The sequence below is a fragment of the Embiotoca jacksoni genome, unplaced genomic scaffold, assembly GCF_022577435.1.
Source record: "Embiotoca jacksoni isolate LCO1_2020_lvr unplaced genomic scaffold, fEmbJac1.0.p SCAF_44, whole genome shotgun sequence".
Classification (NCBI taxonomy): domain Eukaryota; kingdom Metazoa; phylum Chordata; class Actinopteri; family Embiotocidae; genus Embiotoca; species Embiotoca jacksoni.
The window spans coordinates 1055269-1082500 of record NW_027185397.1 but is presented as its reverse complement, the minus strand read 5'-3'; the positions used below and the strand labels follow the sequence as shown (position 1 = coordinate 1082500).

The window sequence follows — 27232 nt, the reverse complement described above, 5'->3', positions numbered from 1 at the left end:
GGACCGCAGAGTTTCACAAATCAGTGGAAGTACTTTCAAAAGAAATGACTTCTACGGAGAGGAAACGCATCTGAAGATGGTCTCAGACACAGCAGCACTTCACCGGGCAGGACTGGAAAACGTTCTCATTACTGATGAATCCAAGTTGTTTATTGGTGTCGGTAACAGAAGGGTGAATGTAAGGAGACGAACCGGAGGGAGAATGAAACCACAGTGAAACACGGTGGTGGAAATATTCACGTCACTCAGTCCTCATAATGAATTAAATAAAGCCGGTTGATATTCTCCTCAGACTTCTGTCATTGGCTGAAATTTACATAAGAGAAAAAAATGGTCAATAGAAAGTTACTGACCTGCAGCCCAGTAAATCCTTCTCAGTATAAAGTATTTAATGAAATCTAAATATACAGAACAAACTTCAGCGCTTTCAGATTGTGGGGAAAGTGGCACTCCCCCCCTCACCCCCCCCCTCACCTCCCCCCACTCCTTTTCTCTCTCTCTCTCTCTCTCTCTCTCTCTCTCCCTCTCTCTCTCTCTCTCACCCCCCACCCCCCTTTCTGCATAAATCTGCCTTGCCAATCCAAACTAATGAAGACCTGGAGGACTGAGTAAACATGTGAAAAAGGTCATTTGTCCTTCACGCCTGGATGAGTGCTGTGTGGAGGCTCGGTTAGTGTCTGTGAACGGGTCTGCTGCTTTCTACTTGTGAGCTCTCTCTGTGGTCGGGAGGTCCGTTCACACTCCTGCTGAAAAAAAAGTACTCTATATTTATTATCAAGTGTTTTGCATTAAAGTTAAGGATTTTGTTTCTCTCTCTTTTTGCATTTTAAACGACACCAGAGCAGAATATGTGGCGAGTGTGTGGCGAGGTGCCCGAGGACATACCAGCACACAGTTTCTGTTCTAACTGCAGTTTGGGCTTTTTGGGTTCACATTTCCATTTCACATCCGTTCCAGTGAGTGAATTCACACCCGGGAACACATTATAGAAAGTTCTTCACTTGACTGAAACGTATGCAGTTTGTTGTATCTTATTCGTCCTTTTTAATTTACCATCATTACATAAGCATACATCACGGCCCTGGAAAGACTCCAAACCAACGGCTCGGAGTTAGAAAGTAATGAGCTCAGGATCCAGATCTCACAGGACAATCTCTGACTCAACCGTCGCTGTATTGTAACAAGGAAGGTTTTAACAAGGAAGAATAATACTTGGAATAAAAAGGATGATGTCTAAAACAATAAACAGGTGCCCACATGAACACAAAAAAATACCTCTTGCAGTTCTTACCTGCTGTCACAAAAAGAAGAAACTTTGTTCAAAGAAGTTTTTAATTTGAGAAGATCCTGGCTCTTCTTGAACAACTCCGACTGATAAAAGCTGATATTAGCATCAGATCAACTTTAGGATACATAAGAGACTTCTGTGCAAACATTAGATGAACGGCAGGAAGGTATCTTTCATTGGCTTATATGAACATGAAAAGAGAAAAACGTCAAGCCTTTGTTGAGAATTGATGTTTTGAACGAGAATATTCATAAAAGTGTTTTGTACTTTGTCCTTTAGCCTGAAGTAGTGACTTTAGGTGACTGAATAGTCTCGTCTCCAACTGAATAAATACAGAACGTAGAAACACTAAACTGCTCAGCTGGCTCAGTCTGGTTGGAACAAAGATATCTGAGGAACAAAGATATCTGACGAACGAAGATATCTGACGGACAAAGATATCTGATGGACAAAGATATCTGACGGACAAAGATATCTGATGAACAAAGATATCTGTTGAACAAAGATATCTGATGAACAACCAAAAGAGACCCGACTTCACCAAATGGGTCATTTAATAGACCTATAACAAGTAAAAACTACATTATATTACATGTTATATAATATTCTATTCTAATTCTATTTTCCCATTGAGGAGGTGGAGTGATATTTCTAGTGATGAGCAGGATGTGATGTCATGATGATTTGTTCCAGATGTTCAGTTGACTATTTGTCAACTGTTAAATATTTGTCTTTTATTAGTTATTTTTTAGTGATTACAGCAAAATAATGGAGAAAAGTAATTAACAAAAAACGGTACACGTGAAGACTGTTGGAGGAAGAGTTACACATCTACATGTATGTATTTTTTAAAGCCTGAATATCATCCTGTGTGCGTCGTCCTCAGGTTGCTCAGACTTTCTACATCACCATCAAGCCGGTGGACGACTCGCTGCCTCTCCTGCAGGTCCCGGGGATGAGGGTCCAGGAGGGGGTGAGGAAGACCATCACCGAGTTTGAGCTGAAGGCCACCGATGCCGACACGGAGGTAGAGCAGTGATGACTGATCCTCCAGCTCAAAGACCAACCTTTAGTTTTCCTCACCGTTACCTTCATTCTCTCCCTGCAGGCGGAGTCCATCATCTTCACCGTCGTCCAGGCTCCTCGCCACGGCACCATCGAGCGCACCGGCAACGGCCAACACTACCGACAGACCGGCAGCTTCTCCATGGACGACATCTACCAGAACCGCATCAGCTACAACCACGACGGATCCAACTCACTGAAGGACCGCTTCACCTTCAGCGTGGCCGACGGCACCAACCTGCTCTTCATGGTGGAGGACGCTGGCAAAGAGGTGTGTGTGTGTGTGTGTGTGTGTGTGTGTGTGTGTGTGTGTGTGTGTGTGTGTGTGTGTGTGTGACCTTTTTCTGACCAGAGGGGTGAGTCAGCGTTTTTTTGGTGTCCTCGTACTTCTGTCTTTGTGAGGTTTCAGACCTGCAGAGTGAAACTTTTAAAAAGTTTGGACTTCTTCTGGAAAGTAAGAACATTTTGAGAAGAGAAGGCATCACTGATGTTTTAGTTTAATAAATAAATAGATAAATAAAGTGCATCGGGAGCTTTGAGGGTCCCTCTCCCTCTCTAACAATGAAATCAATGACCTCAGCTGTCATAACGGACTCGGTGTCCTCCTGGTAGATTCATGAACCTGATGAGGATGAAAAGACTTCTGTTCCCTCTTCATGTCTGTTTTCATTGAGATTCATTTGTAGTTAACCTGAGTTGCCTTTTAAATATTATGGCTTCGTGATTTACATCCACTTTACCGGCAAGATTCATACAAGTATAAAAAAATAGTTTTAATTATTAATGTAAATGTGATTAAATACGTGTAACATCCACCAAACGGTTTGTTCATCTGAACATGAAAACATCCGTCTGTCAGCGGAGTGAGTGAGTGAGGGAGTGAGTGAGTGAGTGAGTGAGGGGAGTGAGTGAGTGAGTGAGTGAGGGAGGGAGGGAGTGAGCGAGGGAGGGAGTGAGTGAGGGAGGGAGTGAGGGAGGGAGTGAGTGAGTGAGTGAGTGAGGGAGGGAGTGAGTGAGTGAGGGAGTGAGTGAGGGAGTGAGGGAGTGAGTGAGTGAGTGAGTGAGTGAGGGAGGGAGGGAGTGAGCGAGGGAGGGAGTGAGTGAGGGAGGGAGTGAGGGAGGGAGTGAGTGAGTGAGTGAGTGAGGGAGGGAGGGAGTGAGGGAGTGAGGGAGTGAGTGAGTGAGTGAGGGAGTGAGTGAGTGAGTGAGTGAGTGAGGGAGGGAGTGAGTGAGTGAGGGAGTGAGTGAGGGAGTGAGGGAGTGAGTGAGTGAGGGAGTGAGTGAGTGAGGGAGTGAGTGAGTGAGTGAGGGAGTGAGGGAGGGAGGGAGGGAGTGAGCGAGGGAGGGAGTGAGTGAGGGAGGGAGTGAGGGAGGGAGTGAGTGAGTGAGTGAGTGAGTGAGGGAGGGAGGGAGTGAGGGAGTGAGGGAGTGAGTGAGTGAGGGAGGGAGTGAGGGAGTGAGGGAGTGAGTGAGTGAGTGAGTGAGTGAGGGAGGGAGTGAGTGAGGGAGGGAGTGAGGGAGTGAGGGAGTGAGGGAGTGAGGGAGTGAGGGAGGGAGTGAGGGAGTGAGGGAGGGAGTGAGTGAGTGAGGGAGGGAGTGAGTGAGGGAGGGAGTGAGTGAGGGAGGGAGTGAGTGAGTGAGTGAGGGAGGGAGTGAGTGAGGGAGGGAGTGAGGGAGGGAGGGAGTGAGGGAGTGAGGGAGTGAGTGAGTGAGGGAGGGAGTGAGGGAGTGAGGGAGTGAGTGAGTGAGGGAGGGAGTGAGTGAGGGAGGGAGGGAGTGAGCGAGGGAGGGAGGGAGTGAGTGAGGGAGGGAGTGAGGGAGGGAGTGAGTGAGTGAGTGAGGGAGGGAGGGAGGGAGTGAGGGAGTGAGGGAGTGAGTGAGTGAGGGAGGGAGTGAGGGAGTGAGGGAGTGAGTGAGTGAGGTGTGAGTGAGTGAGTGAGGGAGTGAGTGAGGGAGGGAGTGAGGGAGGGAGGGAGTGAGGGAGTGAGGGAGTGAGTGAGTGAGGGAGGGAGGGAGGAGGGAGGGAGGGAGGGAGTGAGGGAGTGAGGGGAGTGAGGGAGGGAGTGAGTGAGGGAGGGAGTGAGTGAGGGAGGAGTGAGGGAGTGAGGGAGGTGAGTGAGTGAGTGAGTGAGTGAGTGAGTGAGTGAGGGAGGGAGGGAGGGAAGTGAGCGAGGGAGGGAGTGAGTGAGGGAGGGAGTGAGGGAGGGAGTGGAGTGAGTGAGTGAGTGAGTGAGGGAGGGAGGGAGTGAGGGAGTGAGGGAGTGAGTGAGTGAGGGAGGGAGTGAGGGAGTGAGGGAGTGAGTGAGTGAGTGAGTGAGTGAGTGAGTGAGGGAGGAGTGAGTGAGGAGGGAGTGAGGGAGTGAGGGAGTGAGGGAGTGAGTGAGTGAGGGAGGGAGTGAGGGAGTGAGGGAGTGAGTGAGGGAGTGAGGGAGGGAGTGAGTGAGGAGGGAGTGAGGTGAGGGGAGGGAGGTGAGTGAGTGAGTGAGGAGGGAGTGAGTGAGGGAGGGAGTGAGGGAGGGAGGGAGTGAGGGAGTGAGGGAGTGAGTGAGTGAGGGAGGGAGTGAGGGAGTGTGGGAGTGAGTGAGTGAGGGAGGGAGTGAGTGAGGGAGGAGTGAGTGAGGGAGGGAGTGAGGGAGTGAGGGAGTGAGTGAGTGAGTGAGTGAGGGAGGGAGTGAGTGAGGGAGGGAGTGAGGGAGGGAGTGAGGGAGTGAGGGAGTGAGGGAGTGAGGGAGGGAGGGAGGGAGTGAGGGGTGAGGGGAGTGAGTGAGTGAGTGAGGGAGGGAGTGAGTGAGGGAGGGAGTGAGTGAGGGAGTGAGTGAGGGAGGGAGTGAGTGAGGGAGGGAGTGAGGGAGTGAGGGAGTGAGTGAGTGAGTGAGGGAGGGAGTGAGTGAGGGAGGGAGTGAGGGAGGGAGGGAGTGAGGGAGTGAGGGAGTGAGTGAGTGAGGGGAGTGAGGGAGTGAGTGAGTGAGTGAGTGAGGGAGGGAGTGAGTGAGTGAGGGAGGGAGTGAGGGAGTGAGGGAGTGAGTGAGTGAGTGAGTGAGTGAGTGAGTGAGTGAGCGAGCGCAAGTTAAATATGTTCAACTCGCGTCGAGCGGACGTAAATTTGCATCCTTTAACGTCCTGGTCCTGTTGATCGGTCCGTCCCTCCCCGTCCCTCTCCCCATCCCTCTCCCCATCCCTCTCACCGTCCCTCTCCCCGTCCTCCACTACGTCCCTCTCACCGTCCCTCTCCCCATCCCTCTCCCCGTCCTCCACTACGTCCCTCTCACCGTCCCTCTCCCCATCCCTCTCACCGTCCCTCTCCCCGTCCTCCACTACGTCCCTCTCACTGTCCCTCTCCCCATCCCTCTCCTCATCCCTCTCACCGTCCCTCTCCCCGTCCCTCTCCCCGTCCCTCTCACCATTCCTCTCACCGTCCCTCTCCCCATCCCTCTCACTGTCCCTCTCACCTTCCCTCTCACTGTCCCTCTCCCCGTCCCTCTCACCATCCGTCTCCCCGTCCTCCACCATGTCCTCTCTAACTGTCCCTCTTCCCATCCCTCTCACTGTCCCTCTCCCCATCCCTCTCCTCATCCCTCTCACCGTCCCTCTTCCCGTCCCTCTCCCCGTCCCTCTCACCATTCCTCTCACCGTCCCTCTCCCCATCCTCCACCACGTCCCTCTCACCGTCCCTCTCCCCATCCCTCTCACTGTCCCTCTCACCTTCCCTCTCCCTGTCCCTCTCACCATTCCTCTCACCGTCCTCCACCACGTCCCTCTCACCGTCCCTCTCCCCATCCCTCTCACTGTCCCTCTCACCGTCCCTCTCACCGTCCGTCTCCCCGTCCTCCACCACGTCCCTCTCACCGTCCCTCTCCCCATCCCTCTCACTGTCCCTCTCGCCTTCCCTCTCACTGTCCCTCTCACCGTCTGTCTCCCTGTCCTCCACCACGTCCTCTCTAACCGTCCCTCTTCCCATCCCTCTCACCGTCTGTCTCCCTGTCCTCCACCACGTCCTCTCTAACCGTCCCTCTTCCCATCCCTCTCACCGTCTGTCTCCCCGTCCTCCACCACGTCCCTCTCACCGTCCCTCTCCCCATCCCTCTCACTGTCCCTCTCACCTTCCCTCTCCCTGTCCCTCTCACCATTCCTCTCACCGTCCTCCACCACGTCCCTCTCACCGTCCCTCTACCCATCCCTCTCACTGTCCCTCTCACCGTCCCTCTCACCGTCCGTCTCCCCGTCCTCCACCACGTCCCTCTCACCGTCCCTCTCCCCATCCCTCTCACTGTCCCTCTCGCCTTCCCTCTCACTGTCCCTCTCACCGTCCGTCTCCCTGTCCTCCACCACGTCCTCTCTAACCGTCCCTCTTCCCATCCCTCTCACCGTCTGTCTCCTTGTCCTCCACCACGTCCTCTCTAACCGTCCCTCTTCCCATCCCTCTCACCGTCTGTCTCCCCATCCTCCACCACGTCCCTCTCACCGTCCCTCTCCCCATCCCTCTCACTGTCCCTCTCCCCATCCCTCTCACCGTCCCTCTCCCCATCCCTCTCACTGTCCCTCTCCCCATCCCTCTCACCGTCCCTCTCACCGTCCGTCTCCCCGTCCTCCACCACGTCCCTCTCACCGTCCCTCTCCCCATCCCTCTCACTGTCCCTCTCACCTTCCCTCTCCCTGTCCCTCTCACCATTCCTCTCACCGTCCTCCACCACGTCCCTCTCACCGTCCTTCTCCCCATCCCTCTCACTGTCCCTCTCACCGTCCCTCTCACCGTCCGTCTCCCCGTCCTCCACCACGTCCCTCTCACCGTCCCTCTCCCCATCCCTCTCACTGTCCCTCTCGCCTTCCCTCTCACTGTCCCTCTCACCGTCCGTCTCCCTGTCCTCCACCACGTCCTCTCTAACCGTCCCTCTTCCCATCCCTCTCACCGTCTGTCTCCCTGTCCTCCACCACGTCCTCTCTAACCGTCCCTCTTCCCATCCCTCTCATCGTCTGTCTCCCCGTCCTCCACCACGTCCCTCTCACCGTCCCTCTCCCCACCCCTCTCACTGTCCCTCTCCCCATCCCTCTCACCGTCCCCTCTCCCCATCCCTCTCACTGTCCCTCTCCCCATCCCTCTCACCGTCCCTCTCCCCATCCCTCTCACTGTCCCTCTCCCCATCCCTGTCACTGTCCCTCTCACCTTCCCTCTCACCGTCCCTCTCACCGTCCGTCTCCCCGTCCTCCACCACGTCCCTCTCACCGTCCCTCTCCCCATCCCTCTCACCGTCCCTCTCCCCATCCCTCTCACTGTCCCTCTCGCCTTCCCTCTCACTGTCCCTCTCACCGTCCGTCTCCCTGTCCTCCACCACGTCCTCTCTAACCGTCCCTCTTCCCATCCCTCTCACCGTCTGTCTCCCTGTCCTCCACCACGTCCTCTCTAACCGTCCCTCTTCCCATCCCTCTCATCGTCTGTCTCCCCGTCCTCCACCACGTCCCTCTCACCGTCCCTCTCCCCATCCCTCTCACTGTCCCTCTCCCCATCCCTCTCACCGTCCCTCTCCCCATCCCTCTCACTGTCCCTCTCCCCATCCCTCTCACCGTCCCTCTCCCCATCCCTCTCACCGTCCCTCTCCCCATCCCTCTCACCGTCCCTCTCCCCATCCCTCTCACCGTCCCTCTCCCCATCCCTCTCACCGTCCCTCTCCCCATCCCTCTCACCGTCCCTCTCCCCATCCCTCTCACCGTCCCTCTCCTCATCCCTCTCACTGTCCCTCTCCCCATCCCTCTCACTGTCCCTCTCACCTTCCCTCTCACTGTCCCTCTCACCTTCCCTCTCACCGTCCCTCTCCCCATCCCTCTCACTGTCCCTCTCGCCTTCCCTCTCACTGTCCCTCTCACCGTCTGTCTCCCTGTCCTCCACCACGTCCTCTCTAACCGTCCCTCTTCCCATCCCTCTCACCGTCTGTCTCCCTGTCCTCCACCACGTCCTCTCTAACCGTCCCTCTTCCCATCCCTCTCACCGTCTGTCTCCCCGTCCTCCACCACGTCCCTCTCACCGTCCCTCTCCCCATCCCTCTCACTGTCCCTCTCACCTTCCCTCTCCCTGTCCCTCTCACCATTCCTCTCACCGTCCTCCACCACGTCCCTCTCACCGTCCCTCTCCCCATCCCTCTCACTGTCCCTCTCACCGTCCCTCTCACCGTCCGTCTCCCCGTCCTCCACCACGTCCCTCTCACCGTCCCTCTCCCCATCCCTCTCACTGTCCCTCTCGCCTTCCCTCTCACTGTCCCTCTCACCGTCCGTCTCCCTGTCCTCCACCACGTCCTCTCTAACCGTCCCTCTTCCCATCCCTCTCACCGTCTGTCTCCCTGTCCTCCACCACGTCCTCTCTAACCGTCCCTCTTCCCATCCCTCTCACCGTCTGTCTCCCCGTCCTCCACCACGTCCCTCTCACCGTCCCTCTCCCCATCCCTCTCACTGTCCCTCTCCCCATCCCTCTCACCGTCCCTCTCCCCATCCCTCTCACTGTCCCTCTCCCCATCCCTCTCACCGTCCCTCTCACCGTCCGTCTCCCCGTCCTCCACCACGTCCCTCTCACCGTCCCTCTCCCCATCCCTCTCACTGTCCCTCTCACCTTCCCTCTCCCTGTCCCTCTCACCATTCCTCTCACCGTCCTCCACCACGTCCCTCTCACCGTCCTTCTCCCCATCCCTCTCACTGTCCCTCTCACCGTCCCTCTCACCGTCCGTCTCCCCGTCCTCCACCACGTCCCTCTCACCGTCCCTCTCCCCATCCCTCTCACTGTCCCTCTCGCCTTCCCTCTCACTGTCCCTCTCACCGTCTGTCTCCCTGTCCTCCACCACGTCCTCTCTAACCGTCCCTCTTCCCATCCCTCTCACCGTCTGTCTCCCTGTCCTCCACCACGTCCTCTCTAACCGTCCCTCTTCCCATCCCTCTCACCGTCTGTCTCCCCGTCCTCCACCACGTCCCTCTCACCGTCCCTCTCCCCATCCCTCTCACTGTCCCTCTCACCTTCCCTCTCCCTGTCCCTCTCACCATTCCTCTCACCGTCCTCCACCACGTCCCTCTCACCGTCCCTCTCCCCATCCCTCTCACTGTCCCTCTCACCGTCCCTCTCACCGTCCGTCTCCCCGTCCTCCACCACGTCCCTCTCACCGTCCCTCTCCCCATCCCTCTCACTGTCCCTCTCGCCTTCCCTCTCACTGTCCCTCTCACCGTCCGTCTCCCTGTCCTCCACCACGTCCTCTCTAACCGTCCCTCTTCCCATCCCTCTCACCGTCTGTCTCCCTGTCCTCCACCACGTCCTCTCTAACCGTCCCTCTTCCCATCCCTCTCACCGTCTGTCTCCCCGTCCTCCACCACGTCCCTCTCACCGTCCCTCTCCCCATCCCTCTCACTGTCCCTCTCCCAATCCCTCTCACCGTCCCTCTCCCCATCCCTCTCACTGTCCCTCTCCCCATCCCTCTCACCGTCCCTCTCACCGTCCGTCTCCCCGTCCTCCACCACGTCCCTCTCACCGTCCCTCTCCCCATCCCTCTCACTGTCCCTCTCACCTTCCCTCTCCCTGTCCCTCTCACCATTCCTCTCACCGTCCTCCACCACGTCCCTCTCACCGTCCTTCTCCCCATCCCTCTCACTGTCCCTCTCACCGTCCCTCTCACCGTCCCTCTCCCCATCCCTCTCACTGTCCCTCTCGCCTTCCCTCTCACTGTCCCTCTCACCGTCCGTCTCCCCGTCCTCCACCACGTCCCTCTCACCGTCCCTCTCCCCATCCCTCTCACTGTCCCTCTCACCTTCCCTCTCCCTGTCCCTCTCACCATTCCTCTCACCGTCCTCCACCACGTCCCTCTCACCGTCCTTCTCCCCATCCCTCTCACTGTCCCTCTCACCGTCCCTCTCACCGTCCGTCTCCCCGTCCTCCACCACGTCCCTCTCACCGTCCCTCTCCCCATCCCTCTCACTGTCCCTCTCGCCTTCCCTCTCACTGTCCCTCTCCCCATCCCTCTCACCGTCCCTCTCCCCATCCCTCTCACTGTCCCTCTCCCCATCCCTCTCACCGTCCCTCTCCCCATCCCTCTCACTGTCCCTCTCCCCATCCCTCTCACTGTCCCTCTCACCTTCCCTCTCACCGTCCCTCTCACCGTCCGTCTCCCCGTCCTCCACCACGTCCCTCTCACCGTCCCTCTCCCCATCCCTCTCACCGTCCCTCTCCCCATCCCTCTCACTGTCCCTCTCGCCTTCCCTCTCACTGTCCCTCTCACCGTCCGTCTCCCTGTCCTCCACCACGTCCTCTCTAACCGTCCCTCTTCCCATCCCTCTCACCGTCTGTCTCCCTGTCCTCCACCACGTCCTCTCTAACTGTCCCTCTTCCCATCCCTCTCATCGTCTGTCTCCCCGTCCTCCACCACGTCCCTCTCACCGTCCCTCTCCCCATCCCTCTCACTGTCCCTCTCCCCATCCCTCTCACCGTCCCTCTCCCCATCCCTCTCACCGTTCCTCTCCCCATACCTCTCACTGTCCCTCTCCCCATCCCTCTCACCGTCCCTCTCCCCATCCCTCTCACTGTCCCTCTCCCCATCCCTCTCACCGTCCCTTTCCCCATCCCTCTCACCGTCCCTCTCCCCATCCCTCTCACCGTCCCTCTCCTCATCCCTCTCACTGTCCCTCTCCCCATCCCTCTCACTGTCCCTCTCACCTTCCCTCTCACTGTCCCTCTCACCTTCCCTCTCACCGTCCCTCTCCTCATCCCTCTCACTGTCCCTCTCCCCATCCCTCTCACTGTCCCTCTCACCTTCCCTCTCACTGTCCCTCTCACCTTCCCTCTCACCGTCCCTCTCCCCATCCCTCTCACTGTCCCTCTCCCCATCCCTCTCACTGTCCCTCTCCCCATCCCTCTCACCGTCCCTCTCCTCATCCCTCTCACTGTCCCTCTCCCCATCCCTCTCACTGTCCCTCTCGCCTTCCCTCTCACCGTCCCTCTCCCCATCCCTCTCCTCATCCCTCTCACCGTCCCTCTCCCCGTCCCTCTCCCCGTCCCTCTCACCATTCCTCTCACCGTCCCTCTCCCCATCCCTCTCACTGTCCCTCTCACCTTCCCTCTCCCTGTCCCTCTCACCATTCCTCTCACCGTCCTCCACCACGTCCCTCTCACCGTCCCTCTCCCCATCCCTCTCACTGTCCCTCTCACCGTCCCTCTCACCGTCCGTCTCCCCGTCCTCCACCACGTCCCTCTCACCGTCCCTCTCCCCATCCCTCTCACTGTCCCTCTCGCCTTCCCTCTCACTGTCCCTCTCACCGTCTGTCTCCCTGTCCTCCACCACGTCCTCTCTAACCGTCCCTCTTCCCATCCCTCTCACCGTCTGTCTCCCTGTCCTCCACCACGTCCTCTCTAACCGTCCCTCTTCCCATCCCTCTCACCGTCTGTCTCCCCGTCCTCCACCACGTCCCTCTCACCGTCCCTCTCCCCATCCCTCTCACTGTCCCTCTCACCTTCCCTCTCCCTGTCCCTCTCACCATTCCTCTCACCGTCCTCCACCACGTCCCTCTCACCGTCCCTCTCCCCATCCCTCTCACTGTCCCTCTCACCGTCCCTCTCACCGTCCGTCTCCCCGTCCTCCACCACGTCCCTCTCACCGTCCCTCTCCCCATCCCTCTCACTGTCCCTCTCGCCTTCCCTCTCACTGTCCCTCTCACCGTCCGTCTCCCTGTCCTCCACCACGTCCTCTCTAACCGTCCCTCTTCCCATCCCTCTCACCGTCTGTCTCCCTGTCCTCCACCACGTCCTCTCTAACCGTCCCTCTTCCCATCCCTCTCACCGTCTGTCTCCCCGTCCTCCACCACGTCCCTCTCACCGTCCCTCTCCCCATCCCTCTCACTGTCCCTCTCCCCATCCCTCTCACCGTCCCTCTCACCGTCCGTCTCCCCGTCCTCCACCACGTCCCTCTCACCGTCCCTCTCCCCATCCCTCTCACTGTCCCTCTCACCTTCCCTCTCCCTGTCCCTCTCATCATTCCTCTCACCGTCCTCCACCACGTCCCTCTCACCGTCCTTCTCCCCATCCCTCTCACTGTCCCTCTCACCGTCCCTCTCACCGTCCGTCTCCCCGTCCTCCACCACGTCCCTCTCACCGTCCCTCTCCCCATCCCTCTCACTGTCCCTCTCGCCTTCCCTCTCACTGTCCCTCTCACCGTCCGTCTCCCTGTCCTCCACCACGTCCTCTCTAACCGTCCCTCTTCCCATCCCTCTCACCGTCTGTCTCCCTGTCCTCCACCACGTCCTCTCTAACCGTCCCTCTTCCCATCCCTCTCATCGTCTGTCTCCCCGTCCTCCACCACGTCCCTCTCACCGTCCCTCTCCCCATCCCTCTCACTGTCCCTCTCCCCATCCCTCTCACCGTCCCTCTCCCCATCCCTCTCACTGTCCCTCTCCCCATCCCTCTCACTGTCCCTCTCACCTTCCCTCTCACCGTCCCTCTCACCGTCCGTCTCCCCGTCCTCCACCACGTCCCTCTCACCGTCCCTCTCCCCATCCCTCTCACCGTCCCTCTCCCCATCCCTCTCACTGTCCCTCTCGCCTTCCCTCTCACTGTCCCTCTCACCGTCCGTCTCCCTGTCCTCCACCACGTCCTCTCTAACCGTCCCTCTTCCCATCCCTCTCACCGTCTGTCTCCCTGTCCTCCACCACGTCCTCTCTAACCGTCCCTCTTCCCATCCCTCTCATCGTCTGTCTCCCCGTCCTCCACCACGTCCCTCTCACCGTCCCTCTCCCCATCCCTCTCACTGTCCCTCTCCCCATCCCTCTCACCGTCCCTCTCCCCATCCCTCTCACTGTCCCTCTCCCCATCCCTCTCACCGTCCCTCTCCCCATCCCTCTCACCGTCCCTCTCCCCATCCCTCTCACTGTCCCTCTCCCCATCCCTCTCACCGTCCCTCTCCCCATCCCTCTCACTGTCCCTCTCCCCATCCCTCTCACCGTCCCTCTCCCCATCCCTCTCACCGTCCCTCTCCCCATCCCTCTCACCGTCCCTCTCCTCATCCCTCTCACTGTCCCTCTCCCCATCCCTCTCACTGTCCCTCTCACCTTCCCTCTCACTGTCCCTCTCACCTTCCCTCTCACCGTCCCTCTCCCCATCCCTCTCACTGTCCCTCTCGCCTTCCCTCTCACTGTCCCTCTCACCATCTGTCTCCCTGTCCTCCACCACGTCCTCTCTAACCGTCCCTCTTCCCATCCCTCTCACCGTCTGTCTCCCTGTCCTCCACCACGTCCTCTCTAACCGTCCCTCTTCCCATCCCTCTCACCGTCTGTCTCCCCGTCCTCCACCACGTCCCTCTCACCGTCCCTCTCCCCATCCCTCTCACTGTCCCTCTCACCTTCCCTCTCCCTGTCCCTCTCACCATTCCTCTCACCGTCCTCCACCACGTCCCTCTCACCGTCCCTCTCCCCATCCCTCTCACTGTCCCTCTCACCGTCCCTCTCACCGTCCGTCTCCCCGTCCTCCACCACGTCCCTCTCCCCATCCCTCTCACTGTCCCTCTCGCCTTCCCTCTCACTGTCCCTCTCACCGTCCGTCTCCCTGTCCTCCACCACGTCCTCTCTAACCGTCCCTCTTCCCATCCCTCTCACCGTCTGTCGCCCTGTCCTCCACCACGTCCTCTCTAACCGTCCCTCTTCCCATCCCTCTCACCGTCTGTCTCCCCGTCCTCCACCACGTCCCTCTCACCGTCCCTCTCCCCATCCCTCTCACTGTCCCTCTCCCCATCCCTCTCACCGTCCCTCTCCCCATCCCTCTCACTGTCCCTCTCCCCATCCCTCTCACCGTCCCTCTCACCGTCCGTCTCCCCGTCCTCCACCACGTCCCTCTCACCGTCCCTCTCCCCATCCCTCTCACTGTCCCTCTCACCTTCCCTCTCCCTGTCCCTCTCACCATTCCTCTCACCGTCCTCCACCACGTCCCTCTCACCGTCCTTCTCCCCATCCCTCTCACTGTCCCTCTCACCGTCCCTCTCACCGTCCGTCTCCCCGTCCTCCACCACGTCCCTCTCACCGTCCCTCTCCCCATCCCTCTCACTGTCCCTCTCGCCTTCCCTCTCACTGTCCCTCTCACCGTCCGTCTCCCTGTCCTCCACCACGTCCTCTCTAACCGTCCCTCTTCCCATCCCTCTCACCGTCTGTCTCCCTGTCCTCCACCACGTCCTCTCTAACCGTCCCTCTTCCCATCCCTCTCATCGTCTGTCTCCCCGTCCTCCACCACGTCCCTCTCACCGTCCCTCTCCCCACCCCTCTCACTGTCCCTCTCCCCATCCCTCTCACCGTCCCTCTCCCCATCCCTCTCACTGTCCCTCTCCCCATCCCTCTCACCGTCCCTCTCCCCATCCCTCTCACTGTCCCTCTCCCCATCCCTCTCACTGTCCCTCTCACCTTCCCTCTCACCGTCCCTCTCACCGTCCGTCTCCCCGTCCTCCACCACGTCCCTCTCACCGTCCCTCTCCCCATCCCTCTCACCGTCCCTCTCCCCATCCCTCTCACTGTCCCTCTCGCCTTCCCTCTCACTGTCCCTCTCACCGTCCGTCTCCCTGTCCTCCACCACGTCCTCTCTAACCGTCCCTCTTCCCATCCCTCTCACCGTCTGTCTCCCTGTCCTCCACCACGTCCTCTCTAACCGTCCCTCTTCCCATCCCTCTCATCGTCTGTCTCCCCGTCCTCCACCACGTCCCTCTCACCGTCCCTCTCCCCATCCCTCTCACTGTCCCTCTCCCCATCCCTCTCACCGTCCCTCTCCCCATCCCTCTCACTGTCCCTCTCCCCATCCCTCTCACCGTCCCTCTCCCCATCCCTCTCACCGTCCCTCTCCCCATACCTCTCACTGTCCCTCTCCCCATCCCTCTCACCGTCCCTCTCCCCATCCCTCTCACTGTCCCTCTCCCCATCCCTCTCACCGTCCCTTTCCCCATCCCTCTCACCGTCCCTCTCCCCATCCCTTTCACCGTCCCTCTCCTCATCCCTCTCACTGTCCCTCTCCCCATCCCTCTCACTGTCCCTCTCACCTTCCCTCTCACTGTCCCTCTCACCTTCCCTCTCACCGTCCCTCTCCTCATCCCTCTCACTGTCCCTCTCCCCATCCCTCTCACTGTCCCTCTCACCTTCCCTCTCACTGTCCCTCTCACCTTCCCTCTCACCGTCCCTCTCCCCATCCCTCTCACTGTCCCTCTCCCCATCCCTCTCCCTGTCCCTCTCACCATTCCTCTCACCGTCCTCCACCACGTCCCTCTCACCGTCCCTCTCCCCATCCCTCTCACTGTCCCTCTCCCCATCCCTCTCACTGTCCCTCTCGCCTTCCCTCTCACTGTCCCTCTCACCGTCCCTCTCCCCATCCCTCTCACCGTCCCTCTCCCCATCCCTCTCACCGTCCCTCTCCCCATCCCTCTCACTGTCCCTCTCCCCATCCCTCTCACCGTCCCTCTCCCCATCCCTCTCACTGTCCCTCTCCCCATCCCTCTCACTGTCCCTCTCGCCTTCCCTCTCACTGTCCCTCTCACCGTCCGTCTCCCCGTCCTCCACCACGTCCCTCTCACCGTCCCTCTCCCCATCCCTCTCACCGTCCCTCTCCCCATCCCTCTCACTGTCCCTCTCGCCTTCCCTCTCACTGTCCCTCTCACCGTCCGTCTCCCCGTCCTCCACCACGTCCCTCTCACCGTCCCTCTCCCCATCCCTCTCACCGTCCCTCTCCCCATCCCTCTCACCGTCCCTCTCCCCATCCCTCTCACTGTCCCTCTCCCCATCCCTCTCACTGTCCCTCTCGCCTTCCCTCTCACTGTCCCTCTCACCGTCCGTCTCCCCGTCCTCCACCACGTCCCTCTCACCGTCCCTCTCCCCATCCCTCTCACCGTCCCTCTCCCCATCCCTCTCACCGTCCCTCTCCCCATCCCTCTCACCGTCCCTCTCCCCATCCCTCTCACTGTCCCTCTCCCCATCCCTCTCACCGTCCCTCTCCCCATCCCTCTCACTGTCCCTCTCCCCATTCCTCTCACCGTCCTCCACCACGTCCCTCTCACCATCCCTCTCCCCGTCCTCCACCACGTCCCTCTCACCGTCCCTCTCCCCATCCCTCTCACCGTCCCTCTCCCCATCCCTCTCACCGTCCCTCTCCCCATCCCTCTCACCGTCCCTCTCCCCATCCCTCTCACCGTCCCTCTCCCCATCCCTCTCATCGTCCCTCTCCCCATCCCTCTCACCGTCCCTCTCCCCATCCCTCTCACTGTCCCTCTCCCCATCCCTCTCACTGTCCCTCTCACCTTCCCTCTCCCCATCCCTCTCACCGTCCCTCTCCCCATCCCTCTCACTGTCCCTCTCCCCATCCCTCTCATCGTCCCTCTCCCCATCCCTCTCACCGTCCCTCTCCCCATCCCTCTCACTGTCCCTCTCCCCATCCCTCTCACTGTCCCTCTCACCTTCCCTCTCACTGTCCCTCTCACCTTCCCTCTCTAACCGTCCGTGCGATCACGCTGAACGACAGCGTGCAGGTGTTGATGTCAGCGCTCACACACCTCCTCGCCTCGTGTTTATTGTCTGTCCGTCCCCCGGAGGACGGTGGACTCGGTGGTCACGTGTGTCCTGCAGCTCTGAGTGAGTTGCCGGTTTTATTGCTGGCGGTGTTTGAGGTGGATTTGCTCCCCGTGAGGAGGCGCTCTTATTAAATAACGTATGAGCTCCTATAAACCGCGCGTGGCTGAACACATCCTTCAAATGTCACGAGTCAAAGTTGGTCTGTGAGGACGAGCTGCTCTTCCTGCATCCGCATGGACCTCGGACACAAAGCAGGAATATTGGAGCGTCTTATCTGATTTAACCTGTCGCCCTGTTAGGCAGAGATGAATCCATAAAGTAATAACCTGCAGCACTTCTTATTTTTGTCACTATGATGTCCAACTTTTATCCTGAGAAAGTTGTTTTCACAACTCAATCTAAACACAACATTTTCTTAACTTTTATAATTGGAAATGAGTTCAAGTGGAAACTGTTTCGAGAGAAGTTTACATTACCTCGTCTATCCAGGTCAGTGTTTCTGCAGCTCAACATTACTGTGGAATTTTTTTTTAATGTAATCTTTGGATATTATAATTATTTTTAATTTAGTTTTTATTTCAGTTTCAGCAACTTATACAATCAAATTCACATTTTCCCAACTATTATCCTTTTTTTCTATTTTTACAGCAGTATATATTTATATATATCTTTTAGACAATTCAACAAAATACAATTAAAGAAAACAGAAAACATGAAATATTACTACTTGGAATAGAACAAAGATACAACTTAGAAAAGGATTCAAATGTAAAACAACAACAATAAAAAACAAACAGAGCAAAACAAATAAAAAGAGGGAAACTAAGGATATCTTTGGTCTTATTGGGATTTAGGCAGAAACCTGAGCCATTAAGTCTACAGACCATCGGAGGCTTTATACAAAATATGTATTTCTAGTGCTTAAAACTTCTCTAAACTTCCCAATAAATCATTTTCAAAACGCAGCTCCACCATCTTCAGTGTATTTAAATGTTAAACTTTTGCAGATCGTGACGGCGGCTCCTCAGAAGTTCAAGATAGATATTCTGCCGGTAGACGACGGGACGCCGCGGATCGTCACCAACCTGGGCCTGCAGTGGCTGGAATACATGGACAACAAGGTACACGTCTTCATTAAACATCTGAAGATACATGTTGTTCTGATTAACAGCTGAAGATGGATGAACGGGTCCACCGGTGGAGATCTTTGTCTGGTGTTTGAACCTTTGAATGGTCTCCAGTAGAAGACAGGGTTGAGCTGTTGCTCCACAGACTCTTCTAACAGTGACAGCTGTGTCTGGTGTCCTCTGATGTGTCTGGTGTCCTCTGATGCATCATGGTGGAGGACGGAGGAGCAGCTGATAAGCTCCGTCACTTTGTTCACCTGCTCCACCTGCTGGTTTGTGAACATCATCACATTGTCAAGCATTCGTTTGTTTGGCAGACGCTGTAAAAATATCATTTATTCCAAGTCTGTGTTTACAATGCAGCTAATTAAGTCCTGGGTGTGTTATCGCTCAGGGAAATGATCATAATGTTGAACTCTGCATCTCCTCCCCGACCGCTGGAGGCAACTCAGAACCGGACTAACCAACAACTCTTCAGGTTTATGACTGGGAAGTCGTTCCAGTGGAAACGATCCTGATGCTGCTTAAATTGTCACTGCAGCAAAAAACAGTTTCTCATTTATTGTTTATTTGTGTAGATCAGACCGGCTCTCTGCAGGCCACGCCCCCTTCTGGGGGAGTTAAATTAGTTTATAAATGACCCAAAAACACCATGTCAAGCAGATGTATGTCCCCTCTGCCTGCAACAGGACACGTTGGCTAGATTAAAAAGATGAATTTGATCCCTCCTTAGTCCCTTCAGGCTTCCCTTGTATGCCATGAAGCCCTTCTATCAGCATCGTCTTTAGGACATAATGGGGGAAATAAATCGCAAATAAGAGTTTTTTTACATCATTGTTGGTGCAACTAACTACACAGCAGTTTGCAAAGGTCATCCTTCCCCAGGCGGGCCTTCACAATACACCAACCTCAACAATAAAGTTCACTGTCTGATCTGTTCGGTGTAATTCTGTCTGTGTCTGGGGATTTGGATCTTTTTACAATTTATTAACATCGGCACATCTTCTCTTTTAAAACATTGTTGTTGACATGTTTCACTAAATACAAAAATGTCACCGCATGCTGATAAAAATTTATTCAAGACTACAAACTGAGTCCCAAAAATAATCCTCAGGATCATGAAGTACATTAAACCTGTGAGACTTCATAGAGTAAACACAACGAGGTGTCCGTCCTCCGACACTAAGCTGCTTCATCAGATCCTCTGTGGGAGTTTTCACAAGTTGTTCACGAACAGAAGATTGAAGTTAGCTTCGTTTCCTTCGGAGCACCGTTCATGTCTGTGGTGTAAAACCTTTGTTTAAATGTGGTAGTTTGAGTCCTTTGTGTTGGATGTTTATCAGGCCACCAACCTGATCACCAAGAAGGAGCTGCTGACGATGGACCCCGACACCGACGACGGGCAGCTGGTCTATGAAATCACCACGGAGCCCAAACACGGCTTCCTGGAGAGCAAGCTGAAACCTGGGAGCTCCGTCGGCACCTTCACACAAGGTACACCAGCTCCGTCTGCTTTTACAGAGTTGTACATTTAAACATGTCACATGACAGATCGTATTCCTCTTCTGATCAGCTGATTTAAATGAAGCCATCAGTGCTGACGTTGTTAAACTGATGTTTGAGTAAATAAAATGCTGAGTTCTTCTTTTCAGCACATTCACATCAGCTGTTTTTCCTTCTTGGTAAAAACAGCTGAGAATCTTTTCTAATGTTTTATAGCAGTCATTAGTGCCAGTGGTCAGAGTTAGGTTGTGGTTCCTAACAGAGACACTCGTGACATGTGACTCCCTAAAAAGAAGCCACGCCTCCCTGTGACCTCTCTGATTATGGTCTGTTCTTCTAGCATCGTTTTATTTGAATGCTGTTTAAAAACTTGACGATAGTTTATAGTTCAGATCTATCAGGACTCACAGGCTGCTTATCAGCTTTATTTCTTAAAGCTCTACGTATTTAAACTAAAGTCAGGGATTAAAATGTTCAGTTGATCTGGTTGAAATTCATTTACATGTTTTGAGTGTTTGAAGATTGAAAGCGTTTCATTCAAGAGAGACAATAAAAACATATAGAACGGCCAAATTTGTTATAATTACAATCAAGATGTCAAAGTCACTGCATCACTCAACACGTCCTGTATTATTTCAAATTAAAAACCTTCTGTCGTTTTATTAGACAGAAACCCTCATTTCTTAAAAATACTTTTATTGTGAAATATTTGCAGGAACGTGACAAAAGTCAAACGATCACGCTTAAGATCAATAATCCAAAACAACTGTTGAAAATAACAGAATTCTCTTGTTAACTTGATCAAATTAAAGAAATAGAAATATACAAATGTACATCCGGTACTTCAACAAACGACGTAACAAATACCGACTGTTCTCACCCATCAGACACATCAGAGCCGTCTGTTTCATTTCGTGTCCTCCGGGCTGATGTTGCTTCACTGCCCTCTTCTGCTCATCCTTCATCATGAGCTCATTCCTAACTGGAACGCTTGATGCCGGTTTGATGGATGAAGATGAAATCGTTTTTTCAGACACCTCAGCGCCTGTTCCCGTGCTTCTTCCTGTTTTTTTCTTTGCCCACCTTCACAAATGTATTTCAGATTGAATCAGTGTGTTCTCATCATGTTCACCTGCAGGCTGCAGCGAGCGATCAGTGTCAGCCTGCTGTAGTAAAATGTTGATCCTCCAGGCTGGAGAGCATCTTTGATGTGCTGCACACTCAATTTGGAGCTTGTAAAGATTGTTTTCTTAATGACAACGAATATCCAACAAGTGAAATAAACCTTCCCCCTGAGAGACGAGAAGTATGAATGAATGAGATGAATCCTCGTACAAACCGTCAACGTCATCTTTCATGCATAATGTTTTCAGCTTCTGTGGCTGCGTTCACTGTTTTCTCTGCTTCACTCTCGAGTTTTAACTCGACATCTGAACAATTTTCCAGCACAGAAATCATCTATTCTTTTATTTTTGGACTGTTTGTCCCTGGATGAAAGTATTTCCATTTCTCCAACCTTCTCTGGAAGGTGTAAATGTGGAGAAAATGTGAGCCAGTGATGACTTTTCATTTCCATTCTTTTCTCCAACTAATGGAAAACAGCTGAAGGCTGCAAATTATGGAACGATTACTTCACAGGAAATACGTTCTTCACAAAGATTTCTATTATCAAGCTTCGATCTGTGTAGAGACTGTTTACCAGCCGTCGGCTCGCACTGAGGTCACAGTCTCAGGTGGAAATCACTGCTGTCTGTCTGAGGAACATTTGTTTGGTTCTCATCGCTAACGACCTGCCGTGAAAAACCTTTTCTGGTATATTTAAAACATTATTTGGATTTTACAAATAAGCAGCAGAACATCGTAGGTCTGTGTGACCTGAAGAGAATCTAAAAGATGTAAAGAGTCATTCAAATGAATGATTTGAGTGTTTGATTATCCTCCGTCTGTCCGGGTTCGTCTGCAGCTGACATCAACCGGGGCGTGATCCGCTACGTGCTGCACGAGGAGAACAGCCAGGAAACCGTGGACACCTTCAGGTTTCTGGTCAAAGACAGCAAACCCAACGTGGTCAGCGACAACGTCTTCCACATCCAGTGGTCGCTCATCAGCTTCGAGCACAAAAGGTCCGAATCACCGGAAAACACAGCTGTTTGTTTACATTAACAACTATTTATCTTTCACAAGAATACGCACGCACGCACACACGCACACACACGCACACACACACACACACACACACACACACACGCACACGCACACGCACACACACACACATGCGCGCACACCTAAAATAACCTCTCACTGCTTCACAGCTACAATGTGAGTGAGAAGGCCGGCGTTGTCGCGGTGACGGTGAAGCGGACCGGTAATCTCAACCAGTACGCCATCGTGCTGTGCCGCACCGAGCAGGCCAGCGCCACGTCCACCAGCAGCACCGGCTCCCGGCCCGGACAGCAGGACTACGTGGAGTATGCTGGACAGGTAGCATCAAAAATGATGATTATTATTATTATACTGATTCATCCTGTTCAGTTATGTTCAAACATTGTTATTAAGTTCAACAACTGTCTGCATAATATTCTTCAAGCATCAAAGGAGTTTTGAAATAGGTTATAATGAAGTAAATACATTTTAGTTTTAAGTTGGATTCTTATTTATCGTGGAGAAATCAATATTCAGTTTTTAAAGTTTGATTTAAAGTTTGTAAAACACCAGGATTTATTTTTCTTTCTCTTTTTAACATTATTAGTTTTCCACCGTTAGATTATACCGATTTTTTTTTTTACCAATTTGTGTCGACGTTCACTGATACGATTTGATTTAATCTGCCAACTTGGCCTCCAAAGTTTGACCAAACACCTCCGACATGTTTTAGTTTTACGACTTCAGCAGCACATGAGAAACTAAACGGGATCACAGCCGTGGCCGCGCTCGCTTCTTCACCAGCAGCTCTGCTTCCTCCTCCAGGTCCAGTTCGACGAGCGCGAGGACACCAAGGTGTGCACCGTCGTGATTAACGACGACCAGGTGTTCGAGGGGGCGGAGAGCTTCCAGGTGGAGCTCAGCATGCCCGTGTACGCGCTGCTGGGCGGAAACACGCGCGCCGTCGTCAACATCAACGACACGGAGGACGAACCCACGCTGCAGTTCGACAAGAAGACGTACCACGTCAACGAAAGCACCGGCTTCATCCACGCGCCCGTGGAGAGGAAAGGTACGCCGCGCCGCGCCGCGCCGCGCCGCGCCAACGGCTTCCTAACCTGCTCGCTCACGTCGTTCAAGCTGCGTCACGTCAAAACACTCCGGATCAAACATCTGAGCTCTCTGAAGGAAAATAAGCTAAATATTTCACACATGTAAAGATAACCAATTACCAACCAAACTTTACCACATGAAAACAGATAAATACACATGTAGCTGCCTCATGTTTGAGTACTTACATCGTAAACCAGGTGACGCATTCAAAGACTCCTCCGACTGAAAGTTGTAAATTCTAAGAAAGTTCCTAGAATTGAGAATTGTGACTTTTTCTAAGAATTTGCCCTGAAAGTTTAGGATAGATCCTCGTAAAGATAAAATTATTCACAAAACATGTTCAGAGAGCTGCTCAAGAGAAGAAGTATCCGGAGCAGGGAGGAGGTCAGAGCAATATTCTTCAGACGCTGAATGCCGTTCTTGAAACTCTCCAGATGATATCTGCAGGATGATGTTTGTGGTGGATCATCAGAGACGCTCACTTCTCCCACTCAGCACAAACACAGACGTGAAGGTGATGGCAGCGTGGAGATGTTTGGTGTTTTACAACCTTCAGCACACAAACACAAACAGACACCAAGAGGGAATATATTTTGATCAGCTTTTAAAAGGACGTGTCACCTAGCAACAGGGTGGACCACACCTCCTCACTAAGATCAGGGTCTCTGTCCTTTCTTTGCTCAGAGTTGCTCTGAGAAGTTTCCTACATCACTCCGAAGCTAAGAGTCCTAGATGGAACTTTTAGTCTCAGTTAGGAGCTCTGAGAAGGAGTCTGAGAATCTCAGGTCTGTCCTCTTCAATCCATCCGATGCAGTTCACTTTAAAAGTTGTATTTGTGCTGTAGAGACCCAGTCGACCCCATATGACCCTCAGTGCCCCCCCTCTCCTCAGGCGACACCTCCAGCACCGTGTCCGCTCTCTGCTACACCGTGGCCAAGTCGGCTCAGGGCAGCAGCCTCCACGCTCTGGAGTCCGGCTCCGACTTCAAGAGCCGCGGCATGACCGACGACAACCGCGTCATCTTCGGGCCCGGCGTCGGCATGTCCACCTGCGACGTGAAGCTCATCGACGACAGCGAGTACGAGCTGTCGGAGGAGTTCGAGCTGGTGCTGTCGGACGCCTCCGACAACGCCCGCATGGGCGACGTCTCTGTGGCCAAAGTCATCATCGATGGACCCAACGACGCCTCCACCGTTTCCCTGAGAAACGCCACGTTTACGTTCAGTGAAGATGCTGGTACTGGTCCTTTCCTCACTGCTGTTGTGTCTCTCTCTCTTTTCTCGCCACATTTCCACCATAAAAGAAACACATCCTTTCTTTTCACATCTCATATTGCAGCTGTTGAGTTTACGAAGTTGAAAACAGGTGTTACTCTGTCTATCTATCGGTGTTTCATATCGGTTACATCCAAGATTCTTGCACTACTGAACACACGACACTGAAGCCTGCTGCCCATACAGAGGTATCGGTTACAAAATGACTTGATCTGAAAAGCAGTGTAATCCTACATCCCTGATGGTTCACACACGTTCAGTCTCCTTGATAATCAGTTCGTCTTTACGTTGCAGTTTGTCATATTTCAGTTTATTTTGGAACAGAGAACATGTTTTGTAGCAGGAAACACAAGATAGATTGTCGCTTCTTATATAACCCCGTTTCCAAAAAGGTTTACACGCTGTCTGGTAAATAAGTAAAAACAGAATGCGATCCCATCCTCCAGGTTAAAGAGGAGAGGGACCATCCAGCTTGTTATCAGCGCTCAGTTCTAAAGCCAGCATCAGTGATGGTACAGGGATGAATTACTGCACATGGCATTCTGTTTTATTTACATTTTACACAGCGTCCCAACTTTTTTGGAAACAGGGTTGTTGTTCCACAGTTCCTCATCTGTCTGCTGAGCCTCTTGTTCTCCCTCTGTTCTCCTCTGTTCTCCCTCTGTTCTCCTCTGTTCTCCTCTGTTCTCCCCTGTTCTCCTCTGTTCTCCTCTGTTCTCCTCTGTTCTCCTCTGTTCTCCTCTCTTGGATAAATGTATCATCCAGGTTCCTGACCAGTCAGCATCATTAGCTGCTATTAGTTCATGACTGAAATGACTTTTAAATTGCAGAGAAATCAGACTTTATAAACGAGGACACATCGAAGGTCGATTCCATCATACTACAGAAATCAGGATTATATTTAATATTCTTTTCATTATTGCCAAACACAAACCGACTGAATCTCGCAGCTTCAGTGTTTTTCTGAAGTCACGTCCACTGAACATTTAAACCTGTGATTGTTTTTTGTCTACAGGGACAATAGAAATCCCGGTGCTGCGTCACGGCAGCGACCTTTCCTCCTTGACCTCCGTGTGGTGTGCCACCCGACCGTCAGACCCCCCCTCGGCCAGCCCGGGGGTCGACTACATCCCCAGCTCCAAGAAGGTGGAGTTCAAACCTGGAAAGACCGAGGAGGTACCGACATATGTTAAAACATATTTTATCATCGACACTCGTCTTTGGTGTTTTTTCGTACCCACTCGATAACATTTTGACCTTCACAAACCCGGCGGACACGCTTCCTTCTCACAGACGTGCAGTTTGACCATCATGGACGACATCCAGAACCCGTCGATCGAAGGACCCGAGCACTTCGTGGTGTTCCTCAGTTCTCCTCAGGGCGCCGTGCTGCAGGAGCCGTACGAAGCCAACGTGGTCATCGCTGACACCTTCCAGGACAGTATGTACACGGGAACTTTAACACGCTCAAATATACACTTTTACTTTATCAATTATTCAGAATCAGCTTTCTCACTTCTGTCTTCCTCCGTCTCAGTTCCCAGCATGCAGTTTGAGAAGAGTGCCTTCACCGTGAAGGAGAAGGACCGCGTCCTCCACGTCCGCGTCCTCCGGACCGGCGACCTGTCCTTCACGTCGTCGGTGCGCTGCTTCACCCGGACCGTGTCGGCCATGGTGATGGAGGACTTCGAGGAGAGGAGGAACGCGGACGAGTCCCGCATCACTTTCCTGAAAGGAGAGAAGGTGAAACCCAAAGTTCAGCAGGATGTCGAGTTTCTCTCCTCGTCCTCAGACTCATCAGTGTTTGGTGGTTTTCTGTTTCCCAGGTGAAGAACTGCACCGTTCACATCAACGACGACTCCGTCTTCGAGCCCGACGAGGAGTTCCAGGTGCATCTTGGGACACCGCTGGGTGACCACTGGAGCGGCGCCATGGTGGGCACCAGCGACATCGTCACCATCACCATCACCAACGATGAAGACGGTGAGCAGGCGCTCAGTCACGATCCAGGAGTCATGATTCACACACAGATACACCGATGTTCTGATATCAGATTCATTCATCCAGAGATTTATTATCTGGACCCTGAAGCTTCTTCGTCTTTGGTCGTGTTTTTTTTAGCATTCATTTTTTTGTCTCATTCATTAATCCAGCAGAATATGGACAAAACGTCTTTTTTTTTTAAATGCATACAAATAGTAGAAAAGTAAATGTTTGTCTTCAACACAACAGCATCACAAACTGCAGCCTCCAAAGTAACAGAGTCATAAAACAGTTGTAATACAGTTGAAGGTCATTGAAAAGATTGAAAAGACCTTTGTGTCTCCCAGTCGTTGACTCGGCTCAATTACAAATGTCCTCCCATTTCTAAAGATTCTTTATTTATATTGATCATTACTTTTTATAATATTTTGGTCTGAGGTCCTGTGTCAGGGAATGTTCTGTTTTGTATTTAAAAAACAAAGAAAATGTCTAAATAAAGAGGTCCAAAAAAGTTTGAACAAAAACTGAACATTACCTTCATGAAGGAAGGATTTATTGCAGCGCAACTTTCATTTTGTCTCAATGTTTAAACCTCTTGTCCACTGATTGTCTCCCGTTATGTGCGTGTGACATACCGGTGGCCACCAGAGGGCAGCACTCTGACCTCTGTTGTTTCCTCTCCCTTTGCTCTAGCTCCCACCATCGAGTTCGAGCAGGCGTCCTATCAGGTCCGAGAGCCTCCCGGTCCGGACGGCATCGAGGTGCTCAACATCAAGGTGATCCGGACCGGCGATCTGGATCGAACCTCCAAGATCCGCTGCAGCACGCGGGACGGATCGGCCCAGTCCGGAGTCGACTACAATCCCAAAAGCCGAGTGCTCAAATTCACTCCCGGTCAGGGTCTGAAAAATAGTAAAACTGTTGGTACGGATGTGAGAGGAGAGCAGCGGGAGGAGTTCATACTTCTGTTCTTATATTTCCTAGGAATGGACCACATCCTGTTCAAAGTGGAGATTTTATCCAATGAGGACAGAGAGTGGCACGAATCCTTCTCCTTGGTGCTCGGCCCCGATGACCCCGTGGAGGCGGTGATCGGGGAGATCACCATGGCAACGGTGACGATTCTGGACCAGGAGGCTGCGGGCAGTCTCATCCTCCCTGCTCCACCTATCGTAAGAAAACTTTCACCTCCA

The 27232-nt window shown here is 53.8% G+C and overlaps 1 protein-coding gene across 2 annotated transcripts in view; it reads left to right on the top strand.

Moving 5' to 3' along the window:
- Nucleotides 1–27232, top strand: part of fras1 (Fraser extracellular matrix complex subunit 1) — a 270187-nt gene that overhangs the window by 230116 nt on the left and 12839 nt on the right. For both annotated transcript variants that reach the window (XM_069169324.1, XM_069169323.1), the window contains 14 exons: nt 2175–2315; nt 2397–2624; nt 17905–18018; nt 19368–19518; nt 21491–21650; nt 21840–22008; nt 22495–22741; nt 23674–24018; nt 25072–25232; nt 25350–25497; nt 25594–25799; nt 25883–26039; nt 26733–26933; nt 27024–27211. In XM_069169324.1, coding sequence (XP_069025425.1) covers nt 2175–2315; nt 2397–2624; nt 17905–18018; nt 19368–19518; nt 21491–21650; nt 21840–22008; nt 22495–22741; nt 23674–24018; nt 25072–25232; nt 25350–25497; nt 25594–25799; nt 25883–26039; nt 26733–26933; nt 27024–27211 — 2616 coding nt within the window. The remainder of the gene's footprint in view (nt 1–2174; nt 2316–2396; nt 2625–17904; nt 18019–19367; nt 19519–21490; nt 21651–21839; nt 22009–22494; nt 22742–23673; nt 24019–25071; nt 25233–25349; nt 25498–25593; nt 25800–25882; nt 26040–26732; nt 26934–27023; nt 27212–27232) is intronic.